Below are 15,101 nucleotides of genomic sequence, written 5' to 3'. Positions count from 1 at the left end.
TAAGTCTGATTTCTACATCGCTTACTGTTTAAGGACCCCGAGTGTTGTCTACCAACGAGGAATCCATTTATGATGTCCATTAATCTTTAGCGAAGATACAATTGCATTTAGTTCCCATAGGAAGTTGTGTTGAGATGCTTTTACACTGAGATTTCGAGAGGCAGAAGAGGTCCCATGCAAGTAAAAATTGAGACCAAAAGAAAACCTTCCTGTTCTGGGAATCGGTCCAAACAGAAAGTAAAACCCTTGCAGAGTTCTCTCAGCATGAAGCAAAGGCTAGAATTAGACTCTAGGTTTGCTGAACGTTCCCTTTGGGTCTGGAGGAGCAGAAGGGAGGGAAGGTCCCCTGGGACTAGTGGGGATGGGGTCATAGTTCACTGTCTCCCAGTTAGACTTGGCTGAAATCAGGGTTTGGTAGAGTTCCCAGAACCACCCTGCGTCCCATTAGGAACCGCTTCCTACAGCTCTACTACATTCAGTAGTGGTGGAATATTCCAGGGTTCACTTCTATACAAGGATGGTTACTCACTTATTATTTATATCCTTATCCCTGTTTCAGAGTTTTGTAGGGACCAAAAACACCAAAGAGTATAATGGACAAGATGAAGGAAGATACTAGAAATTGTAACCTGCACCCTGCCTACCCAGTAGTCACCTGGGTGCACCTGATTCTGGGGAACAGCTGTCATATTTGTCATAGGTTTCCTATCCGGCGGGAAGAAAGCTCTGGAGCCTGCCTCCCAGGCCGGCTGTCTCCCCAGCCGGGCCTTCTCCCGAGCCGGGCTGCCTCCCAGGCCGGCTTTCCTAAGCAGTAGTTATTGCAGAGGAAGAAACGCTTCTCCCATCAGACCTTCTAACTCTGGGCCCTTGTGCTCCAAGTGCTAATGGGTGAACGGAGGAGCTAATCAGTGCTAATGCGTTAGGTGGCGCTGTCCCATCTGCATGTCTCAGTCAGCTTGGGGAAAGCTGGGAGTTTCAGGGAGGTGGCCTGAGGCCGGATCACAGCAGCGCTTCTTTCCTCTCTCCTGCGGTCTGTTCTGCGGCAAGCTTTGTTCTCTTCCTGTGCCACGTCAGCTCTTCCTTACTCAGAAACGGTTCGGGGGATTGGAAGGCCCTGATGTTTGGAGGACTTTGGGCAAAGAAAGAAAACTTCGTACAGGAGAGAGTGGGAGGACTCTTTTTGGACTCAGTGATTGAGCTAATGCATTATAACTGACGATGATAAGCTTGATATTCATATTTATAATTTATTTATAAAAGTGTAAAAGCTTTTCAAATACATTGCTTCATTTTGGTCATCAAAGTCACCCTTAGGAAGCATTTTAGGAATTTAAAATATAGGTACCTTTGGGGAGGGATTACATCTAAAGATGAGGACTGTGAACTGATCGAGGAAGTGCGAGGTACCAAGGTACCACGGCTGGAGTATTACAGCCTTGACAGCCGTGTTCTCTGCAGTTATTCTGACCGACCACTATTGAGAACAGCCCCTGACTTGCCAAGATGAACAGTTACAAACAGAAACAAGTTTTACCTTGAGTTTAAAGGACGTTACTCGATTAAATAGAGGTGGTAGAATCTTTACTGAGGCCTAGGCCCAGACAAATTATATACCATATAAATGACATACTATAGAGTTCTAAACTCTGCTCTTAGTTGTGCAAATAGGGTGTGATATATCTGAGCACACACATTTACCCTGGATTTAAACATTGAAGAGATTTGCACTGCCACAAAGGAAACTGTTTGGAAACCGTTATAAGGACATGAAGGGCTGTTGTTGGAACTGGAGATCGTGAGGCCTCTGCAGTGGACTGGACACCCGTGTACCATCTGTGTCCACATTCCCCTGAGGACTCTTTATGGCCTAAGTGTTAATCTCCTTCTCAGCTCTGAGGACCAGGTGATCTGCTAGGCCAAGGGCAGTCTTTGTCCTCTGGGCTCCTCCTGGAAGTCCTGCCCAGGCTTCTGCATGCTCTCCGCTGGCTGGTTCCTTTGGGTGTCCTGCTCCTACTTCCAAGCTTTGTCTGGGTTACTATGTGGCCCCTGTTGGGCTCCGTGTTGGTCAGGTAGTCACTGCACAGACTCTACCTCTTTCCATCACCTGTCCAGGACCCCCAGTCATGCCAATAGTCACCAGGCTGTCATTTTTCCCATTTTGCAATGACGATGATGGTGGAGGTAGTGGGTGTTGGTAGAGCAAGCATCCACGCTGTGGCACTTGCTTCCGTACCTTGTTCTTCTGCACCGAGGTAGGGCTGCCTGCAGAATTTCTAACTGCGGAGCTGATTGCTTCCTTATCGAAGCAGGCCAGCACTGCGCTATGCTGACAGGTGGCAGCTGGTGTTCACGCCTCCCAGGTGAACGGAACATGATGTTCAGTGTGAATGTCCAGATGGACGGGGCTATATTGACCTCTGTGAGAAGCGGCATTTAAAGGGGCCAGATGTCATGTCTGACACAGCAGAAATGAACTGGAACTCCCAAGAGAAAATAAGGGCGTTGGTGGACATCATAGGTCTCCGAAAATTCTCCCCCCCTTTCCTAGAGATATTATATCTTTGGTCAAAGAAAATATTTTCAGCTCTGAAAGTGCCAGAGAAGAAAGCCAGGTGATGGAATACTTGCAAGACAGGGCTTTGTCTCTGGGAATGCTGGCTGAAGGCATTTTAAAACGAGACTTGGGCAAAGTTTTTTTCTTATAAGTGAACTCGTGCTATTTCTTCCCCAAGACTAAGACATTACTCAGTGCCCCCAGTTAGGGAAACAGCAGGAATGCAACTTTTGGAGTCCCTCCTGGAGCTTGTTTTCTGAGCTTTCCAAGTGTCAAATTCTCCCACGATGTTTTCCAGGATCCACTGGTGATGTTATGTAAGCCAGTAGCTGGGGACTGTGGTGCTGGGAGCATGGCACAGTCAGTAGGGGCTTGTCGTGCAAGCGTGCAGACCTGAGAGCTGGGCAACGGGCATGGGCACGAGCTCAGTGCCGCTGGCTCGCAAACAGGTGGAAACCTGGGCTGTCTAGCAGTTAGCCTAGTGTGGTCTGAGCTCCGGGCCAATTGGAAACCCTGCTTCAAAAAATCACGGTGAGCAGATCCCAAGGCACAACTCCAGAAGATGACCTCTGGCTTTCTTGTGCATGCACACACATGTACCTACACGTACAGACACATGAGCACATATGTATATACACACAGGAGGGAGGGTGAGACTGAGACCCCCATCGAAACCTAATGGAGTACCTGGCGTAAATCAGAGGACATAAAGCCGCCTGGCTCTCTCTCGTCACATTTTTTTAGGGAAGATTAAGGGGTGGGGTTCCAGTTCACCACCACAGAAGTGGATTCACTTCTTAAGGAAGCCAGGAGATGAGAATCCTGCACCCTGAGAGTCTAGGCCCCTGCCATCTCAAGCTCATAGTCTTCCCGGGATGGATGCACGCACACCCATGTATTGGGGCGGGACCCAGCACAATGAGGCCAGTGTGGTCATTCCAATCTTGGATGGATTGTACCATTTGTGGTTCTCAGCATCAGCTCCTGGCTGAGGAATGCTCTGGGAGTCAGGCGGCCCTGAGTCTGCTTTACTTGACTAGCAGGGTGCTCCACACTCAGGAAAGCTCGTGGGTTTCTGCTCAGGCCTCAGATGTAAGCTTGGGTTCCTGCCTGGGGCTCTGGAAAGTTCTCAGCAGCCTGGTCCTGTTGTCATCTCAGAATCATTTAGAACAGGACAGTGGCAGGCACAGTCCCAGATAGGAGGTGTCAAGACAACATAGAAATTGGCACCAGTCGCCAGCTCCTGGGCTACCTGAAGCCAACTAGAGATCAGCTCCTAGGGAAGAGAGCATCCACCCTCTACAGAACAGGCATAAGACTCTCCCAAACATGCTTCTTTATTGGCCCAGCAGGACGTTCTGCTGTGTACCAAGATTCCAGAAGCCTTCCCCATGACTAGATGAAACAACAGATTCAACTAGGCTGAGAAATAGGGCCAGACAGACCTGATGAATTCTCCTTGAGAGTGAAATAAATGATTTCTGGAAGCTCTCCTATCCTTCCTTTCTGAGAGTGCAAGCCACACATAGTTTGGGGTCAGGCATGCATCTGTATCTATAATTAATACTATGCCCTACCTTCCGTTCCAAGATAGAGCTGGCATTCTCCAATAAATCACAAGCTATCCAGGCCACGTGGTTGGCTTTCCAGGAATGCTTTGTTCAAGTTCAGGAGGCTGACCACGTCAGGACATCTCTTAAACTTGCTTTCTCTCCCCAAGGGCCAACTTTGAGGACACGGCCACTTACTCAGCAGTAGCCACGAACCCCTATGGACAAGTGTCTACCAACGCTGCGGTGGTGGTGAGAAGTATGTTCCTGCTGTCTGTCCGGCGTAGGGGAAGAAGGTCTTTGTCTTTGCCTGTGTCCTTCTGTGTCTTATTCACCCAAATTTCCCCACAGGGTACCGAGGAGACGAGGAGCCATTGTACTCCGTAGGACTCCCAATTGGATGTAAGTACACCTGGCTGTCTTTGTCTAGAAAGATGTTTAGTGACAAATCACTAGGTGAGAAATGATTTTCTCAGGGTAAAATCTTGGTTAAACTTATGTGGCTAATAACTTGCTAGGTTTCTCCAACCAGGGCTATTGTATTGAATGATAATTTTCTCTGGGGGCAAACTGTTTTTTTTTTTCTTTTTTAAGCCACAGGCTAAACCATTGCTTGTAGAAACTTTATGTATCTGAATGGGAAAAAGGGATGAATACAAATTCCTGGGCAGAATCTGGGATGGTGTCATAGTTTGTGTGTGAAGACACTCCATGCCCCAGAAAAATCTCCAGTCCATTTATGTGGAGTAGCCGCCTGAGGTCTAGATGGGACATGCAGCCAGTGTGTGTGGACAGTGACATGTACCGCCTCAGTGTCCGACAAACCTTTTCCTCGTGTGTGGCGCCCTGGAGGATGTGGCCCCTCATCTACTGTCAGTGCCAAAACCCCTCCACTTGTCTTTAAACACCATGCATCAGCCAACAGGCTCCTTGTCCACAGTGACCTACAGTGGCCCTGTCATAAGCTATGCATGTGACCTGTGACCCAGGTTGGTTTTTCCCTGGGAGGCTCAAGAGCTGTGCTGACCTGGACCAGGTGAGGAAGGCTGCCAAAGATGAGGGCCTGCTTCCAACAGAACTCATGCATGGCTTAGGGACAAGGTGTAAATTTGTCCTATACTTCTACCAGAGGGATTGTGCTTTCTCCGTGGGCTCTGGCTTGGTCATGATTCTCTTCACACGTGAGCCCTAATCATGAAGAGTTGATGACAACATTTCCTGAGGGTAGATCCTTTAGCAACCACCAATTATATTATTTTGGTGTATATGCATGAATTTTATTGGATGGGCCCACATCCAGCCCTTGGCTGGTATTAAACCACCCCAGGAGCATGGGGCAGGCTAAGGTTGGTGCAGGGAGGGTCTATGGAGCTGGCATTTCATACACCTTGAATACGCCGATCTTTGAGTATCTGCCCTGTTTCTAGGTTTCTTCTATTAAAATTTCATCTTTCTAAACAGATACTGGAAATATCTGTAATAGTTACAAAATACTTTTAGATCACAATGACAATAAGTGTGCTTGTATTCACCATGTAGCTTTTTTTTTTAACAATTTTTATACTTTTGAAATTAGTATCAAGCTCACATGGCACAGAGTTAAACCCTTAAAGTGCACAGTTCAGCCATGCTTCAGCTGTTTTAAAAGGGCTGGAACTATCATAGAGTTGGTAAGAACTTCCGGACACTCAGTTAATCTGCCAGGTCAAAAAATCACTATTTCCATTCTGCAGACAGTTTCTGAACTTTCCCTGTATGCCTGTGTTTTAAATCACAGGTGATTTTGGGTTTTAAAATTTACTTTTGTTTTGTTTTGTTTTGTTTTGTTTTGTTTTGTTTTGAGACACTGTTTCTCTGTGCAGCCCTGGCTGTCCTGGAACTAGCTCTGTAGACCAGGCTGGTCTGGAACTCATTGAGATCTGCCTGCCTCTGCCTCCTGAGAGCTAGGATTAAAGGTGGGCACCTCCACTGCCTGGCCTCAAATTTACTTTTTAAGTGTGGTGACATACACTAGGGATGCGGAGGCAGGGAGATCGCAAGTTGAAGGCTAGCCTGAGCTACATAATGCAACCTTGTCTCAACAAAGAACTGGGGACGATAGCTCAGGGGTAGATGCTTGCCTAGCGTGTGCCAGGCCCTGAGTCCGACACCAGTGCTGCAACAACCAGCTAAACCCAGCCTGTTGACTTCCTCCTGAAGCACACCCTCTCCTGGGTGCATCTTTGAGGTTTAATCCGGCTCTAGTTGACGTCTCCAGGTCTGCTTAGATCACTTGCTGTGAAATGGCACACAGATCAGAACAGTCCACAGTTTATTCTTAAAGAGGAAGATATCATACCACCAGTGGGGATGCCTTTCCCAAAGCCACTCTTTGGGCTGAGGTGGGCAGTAAATCCTATGTTGCAAGCGCAGTCAGGTCTGCACTGTGTCCCTGTGTGACCATGTTCCTAATGACAAGACAGAGAAGGCTACTTATCTGACTACAGAATGGCGGTCTCCCAGGAAGGGTGACTGAGAAGGGGCCGCGGTTCCGGGTTTGCAGGCCTGATGTCTCAGATTGCCAGTGTGTGTTCTGACAGGTGCTGCTTCCTGGTTTATAGGTGGTCCTCCCTGGTTTATAGGTGGTCCTCCCTGGTCCTTCTGGGTACAAAGCTGTCTCTCTTCCTTCTCTGTAAGGGCCCTGACCCCATCATGGGGCCCATCCTTGTGATTCCATCAAACCCAAATCACCTTTGAAGGGTCTACTGCCCTCATCACGGTGGTTAGGGCTTCAGCACATGAGTCTGGGGGATGCAGAGCCTCAGGCCTCCCCACCCCAGAGGGCATGTACCCCATAACCAGGTCAGGAACCAGCAGGCAGCCGACAGTGCTCTGAGTGTATTTGCTGTGCTGAGACCCAGGCACACAGGCTGGCTGGGCGCCAACACTATCTGTCCTCCCCCACCCCCACAGTGCCGCTTTCATCCGTGATTCCGTACACCCATTTTGACGTCCAGTTTCTGGAGAAATTCGGGGTCACCTTCAGAAGAGAGGGCGAGACAGTCACACTCAAGTGCACGCTGTTGGTGACGCCAGATCTGAAGAGAGTGCAGCCACGAGCTGAGTGGTACCGGGATGGTGAGCGCTGTGGTGAATTAGGCCTGGGGACACTGTTGATACAGTGGGGACATTGCCACCTTACTGCTAGACTTGTGAGCCCTTGGTGGAGGTGTGGCCTTGGGCATTTGTCCCTCATCTCTGCTGGTGTGTTAGCTGCTGGCAGAAAAACAGGCGATGTGTGTGTGTGTGTGTGTGTGTGTGTGTGTGTGTGTGTGTGTGTGTGAGACCTTGGCAGCCTGACACTCACCTTGAACACCATCTAGGAGCCCCTTGGAGCAGCTGATGAGGAAGCCCCTGGAGCTAACCTTGTCCTCTGCTGCTGTTTCAGACGTGCTACTGAAAGAGTCAAAGTGGACGAAGATGTTCTTCGGGGAAGGCCAGGCCTCGCTGTCCTTCAGCCACCTGAACAAGGACGATGAGGGGCTCTACACTCTGAGGATCGTGTCCCGGGGTGGAGTTAGTGACCACAGTGCCTTCCTGTTTGTCAGAGGTGCTTCAGTGGGTGGGGTCTAAGCAGAGGGTTGGAAGAAGCCACATGGGAGGTGGGGGACAGGGAAGAGATACAGGAAAGCAGATGGGACGTCTTGGTCATTGCACACTCCCCTGTCCAGAAATAGCCCCTTCCAAAATGAGAGGCATGTCTGCCATCATGACCTGGACTTGTGAGTAAGCAGATAGAGTTAGATGCATGGTCTTTGCTCCTTACTGTTCCTACCCACCTAGAATTTATAAAGGGAACCCCCAGAGTGAGTGTGCTGCATGCTCAGCTCTATGGAGGATGCAGTTTTAGACTCTTGTGTTAGGACAGACACATGACAGTGGTTTTTTGGGACTTCAGTTCATTCCTGCTGACTATGGTCACAACATGCCAGCAACAGTTACAGAATGCCCTGGGTCAGGCTGAATCCTCTGTCCTGCATCCAACCCTCAACACAGGCTCGTCAGGATGCCCTTCTTAATTATATAATAAAGAAATGTACCATGATGCACCAGGCAATAGCAATGATGGCATGCATTGTAAACACTCCTCATATGTATATGTATAGGTGTGTATAGACATGTGTTCATGCACAATCTGTACAGACCACTGAAAATTCCCATGACGACTCTGTAAGGTGCCCTGATTCCCAGCTGGAGACACCAAAGCTCAGAGAACTTAGTTATCTTTCTTGCAGGGGAGCCATAGACCGGGAGTGTTCCCCCTGCAAAGCCTAGTGTGCTGTTATGTCCCCTTCTCAGTGAGCTGCTTCTGCCCTTCCTGGCCCACCCACCCAGGCTGCCCTCTGTGGGCTCCTTCCTGAGCCTGTTGGGGAGACCCCAGTTATGGAGGCTGTCCCAGGCTGCCATGCTTTCTGTCTCGTGTGGCCAGCCCTCTTCATCTGGTCCCTCTGTTCAGCCTCCTGCAGCTCCAGGTGTGGGTGGTGTGAGAAAGCCCTCAGGATGTTAGGTTTTTTTTTTTTTTTTCTCTCAGTGGCAGTTAGAACTTCATGGAGAGCTGTGGCATTAGAGTACAATACCTCGGGAACAAAAGTATACATCTCGCTTCTGTCCTTACCACAAGCTTGCATAAGCACGCAGGGCTGTGATTTCAGGCTCTCCCATACAGTTTTGTGGGCTTTATTAGCATCGGTGTTAAGAGATACCTCCCATTCTCCTGTGTGCCTCTGGCAGGGTGCTGTGCACCATAAAAATGCAATGATTTCAATCAGGTTTCACTGCCTTGCTTATTCAGCACTCTGAGCAGGAAGAACAGGACACAAACCTGGGGAGCCCAACCGTTCTAATCTCTCTCTGGAGGTTACGAATGGAGAGGAACCAGTAGACTCGTTGTCAATAAATCCCGAGCCTTTACTACATTAGGGGGGTTCGAACTAGACACCACAGAACACTCAGCTTTCTGTGGGCATGCAACATCATGGCTCCTGAATAAATACAGATTTTAGATAAGAAAATCAAATGTTAAGTGTATTAGCTCTCTAAACAGCTCTGCTGGCCTTCAATGTACTATAATGAAAATTGTACTTACAGGTCACAAAATGAATGGGGAAGCTTTGACCCAGGCATTTGACCACAAAGTTGTCTTTTTTTTTAATTCTCACATTTTTCTAAGAAATTCGAAATATAAAAGCATCTCAGTTGGTGTTCCCCAGGTGTTGCAAAGGCTATTTCACCACCACTGCATTAAATTTTGACTACTTGTAAGATTTGACCACGTAAAATTAGGTGAAGGAAAATTCTGATCAATTTATAAAAAAAAATCCACAGATAAGAAGACCAAGAGTTCTAGGTTTAAAAAAAAAACACTTATAGACATTTATATTTCTTAATATCATTCTGCTGGGATATTAAACATATTGAAATAATTTGGTGATAAAGATCAAACTGCTGAGAGAGAATGTGAGTTTGGAGGTCTGTGGGCAGGCTTGGCAGTGACCCCACCTTGTAGATGATGTGAACACACGTTTTCCCATGACAGATGCTGACCCCCTGGTCACAGGGGCTCCCGGAGCACCCATGGACCTGCAGTGCCATGACGCCAACAGAGACTACGTTATCGTGACTTGGAAACCACCCAACACCACTACCGAGAGCCCTGTCATTGGCTACTTCATTGACAAGTGAGCGTGTGCTTCTTTCCCTTAGGGATGGGAACACCAGAACATAGCTAAGGACATTGGGATGTTCAATGTCACTGTAGGTCGACGGTGCCATTCAGGAGAGTGGCCATGCCACTATTTGGCTACCCAATGTCACTGATAAAGTAATTGATAAATGATGCTAGTGGCTTGAGGCCTGGGAGACCCCCCGGGGGCTGGTTGACCAGTAACAAGACCGACCCTTCATCTGCATCTGCGGCATAATTAGGGGAAGAGGGGTGGCACTCTCTAACATGAATGTTCAACTCTACGACTCGAAGAGCCCAAAAGACTAACTTTCTGACCCCGCCGTTTTCTGCTGGGGACTTAACATAAAAGTTTATATTTAAATTCCTCAGCCTATGCCTGCGTGTTCGGAAGATGTTCAAAAGTCTTCCGAATTCTGCATGGGAAGGGTTCTGGAAACTGGTATCATACTGTTCAGTAGCCTGAGCAGGATCCCAGTAAGGCGTCAGCCCTGGCTCAGCTCAAGTAAGATGTCCAGTCTAGACAGAAGACGGTAGATCCTCTCCAGACTTCACCCCACAGGCCGAGGGGCCACCCTGTGGCCTTGCCACTCAAGCTGCCGAAAGAATTGCCGACACTGTGGCTTTTCCTGTTTAATTTTGATGTGATAGTTTTTTGTTTTTACCTTAGACTTTGTTATGTTTTATTATTATCACTTAGAAGCCTGTTCTTTTAAAATAAGAGACAGAAAGGGAATGCATCCGGATTGGGGGTGGGTAGAGAGGAACTAGGAAGAGTAGAGGGAGGGGGAAAACTAAAACAGAAAATGCCAACAATGGGTTTAAAATAAGTTTATGAGCAGATTTGACTTACACATGTTTGACGGCAAAAATTATCTGAAGCTATAAACCACAAAGATTAACTTACCTGTCCATTCATGTAAATGCATGTATTGGCTATCTCTCTGACATCTAACTTTCCCTCATCTGTCTGTCTGTCTAACATCTATCTCTCTCTGTCTGCCTATTATCTAACTGTCTATGTATATATGTATGTATGTATTTATCTATCTATCATCTATCTCTATCATCCTTCAATTGATCATCTCTATCATTTATCTGTGTATCATCTGTCTGCCTATCTATTATCTATCTGTCTATGTATCTATCTACTACCTCTCTATCTATCATCTATCTCTATCATTCTTCTATCAATCATATCTATCTATCCATCTATCTATCTATCTATCTATCTATCTATCTATCTATCTATCATCTATCTATCCTCTATCTTATTTCTATACTATAACCTATTTATATCCATCCATCTATCCCTCTGTCCCTCCATTCTTATGTACTTGTATAGTGATAGCTATTGAATTTACTAAATACTTTTAAGGTTTATTTTATTACCATTAATAGATGTCAGTATTTCAACAGTGGGAATTTTTATCCATTAGCATGCCACCCTGGGATGACTGCTCTGAGTACATAGCAGATTACCACATGGGCCTCTTTTGTCTTTACTTCTCTTTCATTTTGAAGATGTGAAGTGGGAACTGACAACTGGGTGCAGTGCAACGATGCACCAGTAAAGATCTGCAAGTACCCTGTCACGGGACTTTTTGAAGGGAGGTCATATGTGTTCCGCGTGAGGGCTGTCAATAATGCTGGTATCAGCAGGCCTTCCCGGATCTCCAATGCTGTGGCTGCCCTCGACCCCGTTGACCTCAGAAGGTTACAAGGTAGGCTTATTTACATCCCAGTAGTAACTGGGAACCCGTGAATCCCCTGCATGTCGTTAGTTCTTTCTCTGGCTACCCATGGCATGTAAGCATGCCTTCCCGTGATGAGTGCGGCAGGCCGTGTTTCCCTATTCTCAGCATCTCCATCAACATTGTCTTTGGGCTTGGAGGTGACTGACACCTTGGAGGTGATTGGCATGTCTGATGCCTGTGCTCCACGACAATGCTTCTTGCCTTTACCGTGCAGTGCCTGGGGATGTAGAATGCCCAGAGTGACATGCTCCCCGTCTGTTGGTTATGCGGTTTCCACACATGCTGGGACTTAGGTCTCAACACCAAGCCACTCTGTGCCTGAGCTTTAAGTTCTATGGCACAGATTCCTTTATGGAGCTAGAACCTTCGTCATGGCTCATGGGCGTCACTATTTTTTACCTTACTATGAGTCCTCTGACCATCTGCAAAGAGCTGATTGTGTTGAGAATCATCAGGAACACTTCCGAAATACCAGAGGTCATGACCTCTGTAACTGTTTTTTTTTTGCCTAAATGCTGAGCCAGCTCACAGCTCACCCCAAGTTAGGGAAAACTGTGCTTCCTGTAGAGAACCATTGGATGTCACAGTCACTGTCACCCTTTCTGTGCAGCCATTCATTTGGAAGGAGAGAAAGAAATCGTCATCTACCAGGATGACCTTGAAGGTAAGATGCTCTTTCTCCAGCCTTGTGAACTCGAGAGCTCTAGTTAGAGGTGAGAGAGGCTGAGGGCAGAGTGACAGTGGCCAAATCTCTCTTCATCTTCTAGGGACTTTGTCAGGTAAAGCTGAGATTTGATTCTTAGCTGACGTTGGGTTCCCTTTTCCCCCTTTCTCTCTCTCTCTCCATATCTTCCCTCCCTCTTTTCTCTCCCTCCCCCCTCTTGAGACAAGGTATCTCAATAGCCTGGAACTCGCCAAGAGTCAGTGAATCCCAGTGATTCACCTGCCTCTGCCTCCCAATCCACTTGTTGCTGCCTCCGAGTGCTAGACTTAACAAGTGTGCAGGCTTGGCTTTCCACACAGGTGGAGATCAGCAAGCACTGTACCGATCAATAGAGCGAGTCCCCATGTTATGCCCAAATCCGCACAATCCCCACAAGCGAGTCCCATATGTAAAAGCAAAGAGCCTTTATTTTAATCAAGTTTGCAAACTCGGTCTCTCTGCATGTCCAACGTATTGGACTAACCTGAGAGCCCCAAGCTCAATTAGAATAGGGTTTTTATAGTAGTAAATGTGGGGGTGAGGGGTCTCTGAGGTTTAGGGCCCCTGATTGACTGACATTTGTCTAGGGGTGTCCTGGTGAGATGCGCTGGCAGGTGTCTCTGTCTACAGCTCTTGGAAGGCCAGGCTTTTCCTTTGATTGAATAGTCTGTTCTTGGGTGGGGTCGGGCAATCTCTGCCTGTGGTTCCTCCTGCAGCCAGGCATTGTCTCAGGGTAAACTATTGAGACTCCAGACTCCATTTAAATTCATCGATGGTCAGAGTCCCAGGTGATAATTGTTGGAAGTAAAGAACTTCCTTTGGGTGATTTGCCCAGACTTAGCTTATCATGGCTGGCCCCCACACCCCATCTTACCAACTCTCTTTGTGAAAGAATATTTTGTTTTATTTGAACTTTTTTCAGCAAGAATTTTATTCCTAACATTTGAACTGAAATGGGTTGTGACTCCTCTTTCAAATGACATTCTTGATTTGGGGGATTGTGTTTCTCTTGTTGAAGCTTGATGCTATGTCTGTGTCTCATCAACATACACTCTGAGACAGCTAGAAAGAGGGACCGAGGAGGAGAATATCACACCATGAGTCCGACGTCCTGGACTTATGGCCAGATCGCAATGCAGTGAGCAGAGAGTTAAAAAGTCACGTTCCAAGGATGAGAGTGCCTCCTGGGCAATCCTGGTGACCTGAGTTTGATTCCTGGAACTCATAATAAAAGGAGAAAACTAGAAAACTAGCTCCTTAAATTTACACACACACACACACACACACACACACACACACACACACACACACTTTCTTCCTCTCCTTTCCTTCTTTATAAAGAAAGACTGCAAACCAGTTTGAAGCTATCAGTGAAGCAGGCAGGGGTGCTTCTTGGCTCTTCTTCAAAAGCCACAGTATTCTAGAAGATACCTCCCAGGACACTTGCAGGCTATGATTGACTTTTAGGTTTGCAATCCACAGTCTCCATGTGGACCTGTGAAGATTATAGGGTCTCTGAAGAAGCATGCTCCAACCCTGACCACAGAGGAAGTAAAGTTCCATGGCAAGCACTTGGGGATTCTGCAGAGGTGACCTCGAGGTGGCACTAGTGTGTATATATGTATATATGTATACATATACATATACATATACATATACATATACATATACATATACATATACATATACATATACATACATACACACACACACACACACATATATACCGAAGACCTCCAAAGTCAAGAGAGTCACCTCATCAATACTCAGTAGAGGAAGCTGGTCCTGGCAGGGTGGTTTACAACCCCACATAACTGTCTGTCCCTCAGTCTAGCGCTGTGCTAAGTGCAGGGCCTACTGAAACATGGCTATTTGAATGACTGAGAAAGGCTTTGAGATATCCTGGAGAGGACAGCCTTGCTGTGAGCAGGCCCCTATAATTGGGAGGTTTGGCATGCTGGGGGAAAGCGTTCTATTTCACTCTCATGGGATGCAGGATTAGCGGGAGAAATGTGGTGCTCTCTCAATGTGGACGGTGGAATTCACACCCCATAACAAAGGCTGCGGTGAGAAGGTGTGGCTTGCTTCACAAATGTCCTGGGTCTGTGATGAAACCTGTGGTACTGCAAAGCAGGGAGCCTAATAAAACTCTCCAAGGCAGGGACCTTCCGGCCATGCCTTTCTAGCTAGAGGAGCCACCCTTTAGCACATAGGCACAGATGCATTTGGGAAGATGCTGAGCAAAGAATAGTGCTGGTCAAGAAAAGTGTCAAGTAAGCGAGGCAGTTCCATAGCAACAGGGGTGATACAGTGATGCTGCTGGCAAACACAGGGGCTTGGATTTCCAGAGGAAGAAGCTGAGGGCATTCAGGTATTCTCCTGTCCCTCCTCCTTACACCCCTTTCCAGCTGGTTCTACCCTTCCTTGTGGTTGTGACACTCTTGGGTGTGGCAGTGTCTTATGCAGGCATCAGAGCATTCCCGAGGCTAGTATCTATCCGTGTGGCTAGCCTTGGAAGGAGTATGAGACCCCATATGAGGACTGGGGACCTTGGTATAGTCTGGTATTCAGCCTTGTGGGGATGCTGGCCCTGGTGTGAGGCATTGCTTGGGTAGAATAGCAATGCCTGTGGTCTGCAGCAAGCTGAGTGTTAAGCAAGGTTCTTCTGGTGTAGTGGGAGAGAACTTAGAGAGTGAGTTTGTGTTCTAGCTTTATTCTGCTGATACGATTTAAAGGAAGCACTGGAACGAAAAGCAGCTTGGGGAGAAAAGGGTTTATTTCATCTTACAGTTCTGGGTTACAGCCTACCAGTGGG

General features: G+C 47.3%; 1 protein-coding gene across 1 annotated transcript in view; it reads left to right on the top strand.

The window, feature by feature from the left end:
* Positions 1–15,101, top strand: part of Myom2 (myomesin 2) — a 71,689-nt gene that overhangs the window by 21,070 nt on the left and 35,518 nt on the right. Inside the window, exons 8-14 of the mRNA XM_050137169.1 lie at positions 4,275–4,363; positions 4,456–4,506; positions 7,057–7,221; positions 7,532–7,693; positions 9,680–9,821; positions 11,351–11,550; positions 12,194–12,247. Coding sequence (XP_049993126.1) covers positions 4,275–4,363; positions 4,456–4,506; positions 7,057–7,221; positions 7,532–7,693; positions 9,680–9,821; positions 11,351–11,550; positions 12,194–12,247 — 863 coding nt within the window. The remainder of the gene's footprint in view (positions 1–4,274; positions 4,364–4,455; positions 4,507–7,056; positions 7,222–7,531; positions 7,694–9,679; positions 9,822–11,350; positions 11,551–12,193; positions 12,248–15,101) is intronic.

Source organism: Alexandromys fortis, unplaced genomic scaffold (assembly GCF_014885135.2).
Source record: "Alexandromys fortis isolate MF-2015 unplaced genomic scaffold, M_Fortis_MF-2015_v1.1 scaffold_3, whole genome shotgun sequence".
Taxonomy (NCBI): Eukaryota; Metazoa; Chordata; class Mammalia; order Rodentia; family Cricetidae; genus Alexandromys; species Alexandromys fortis.
Note: the sequence above shows the minus strand (reverse complement) of the source record. Positions and strands in the feature narration are given on the sequence as shown.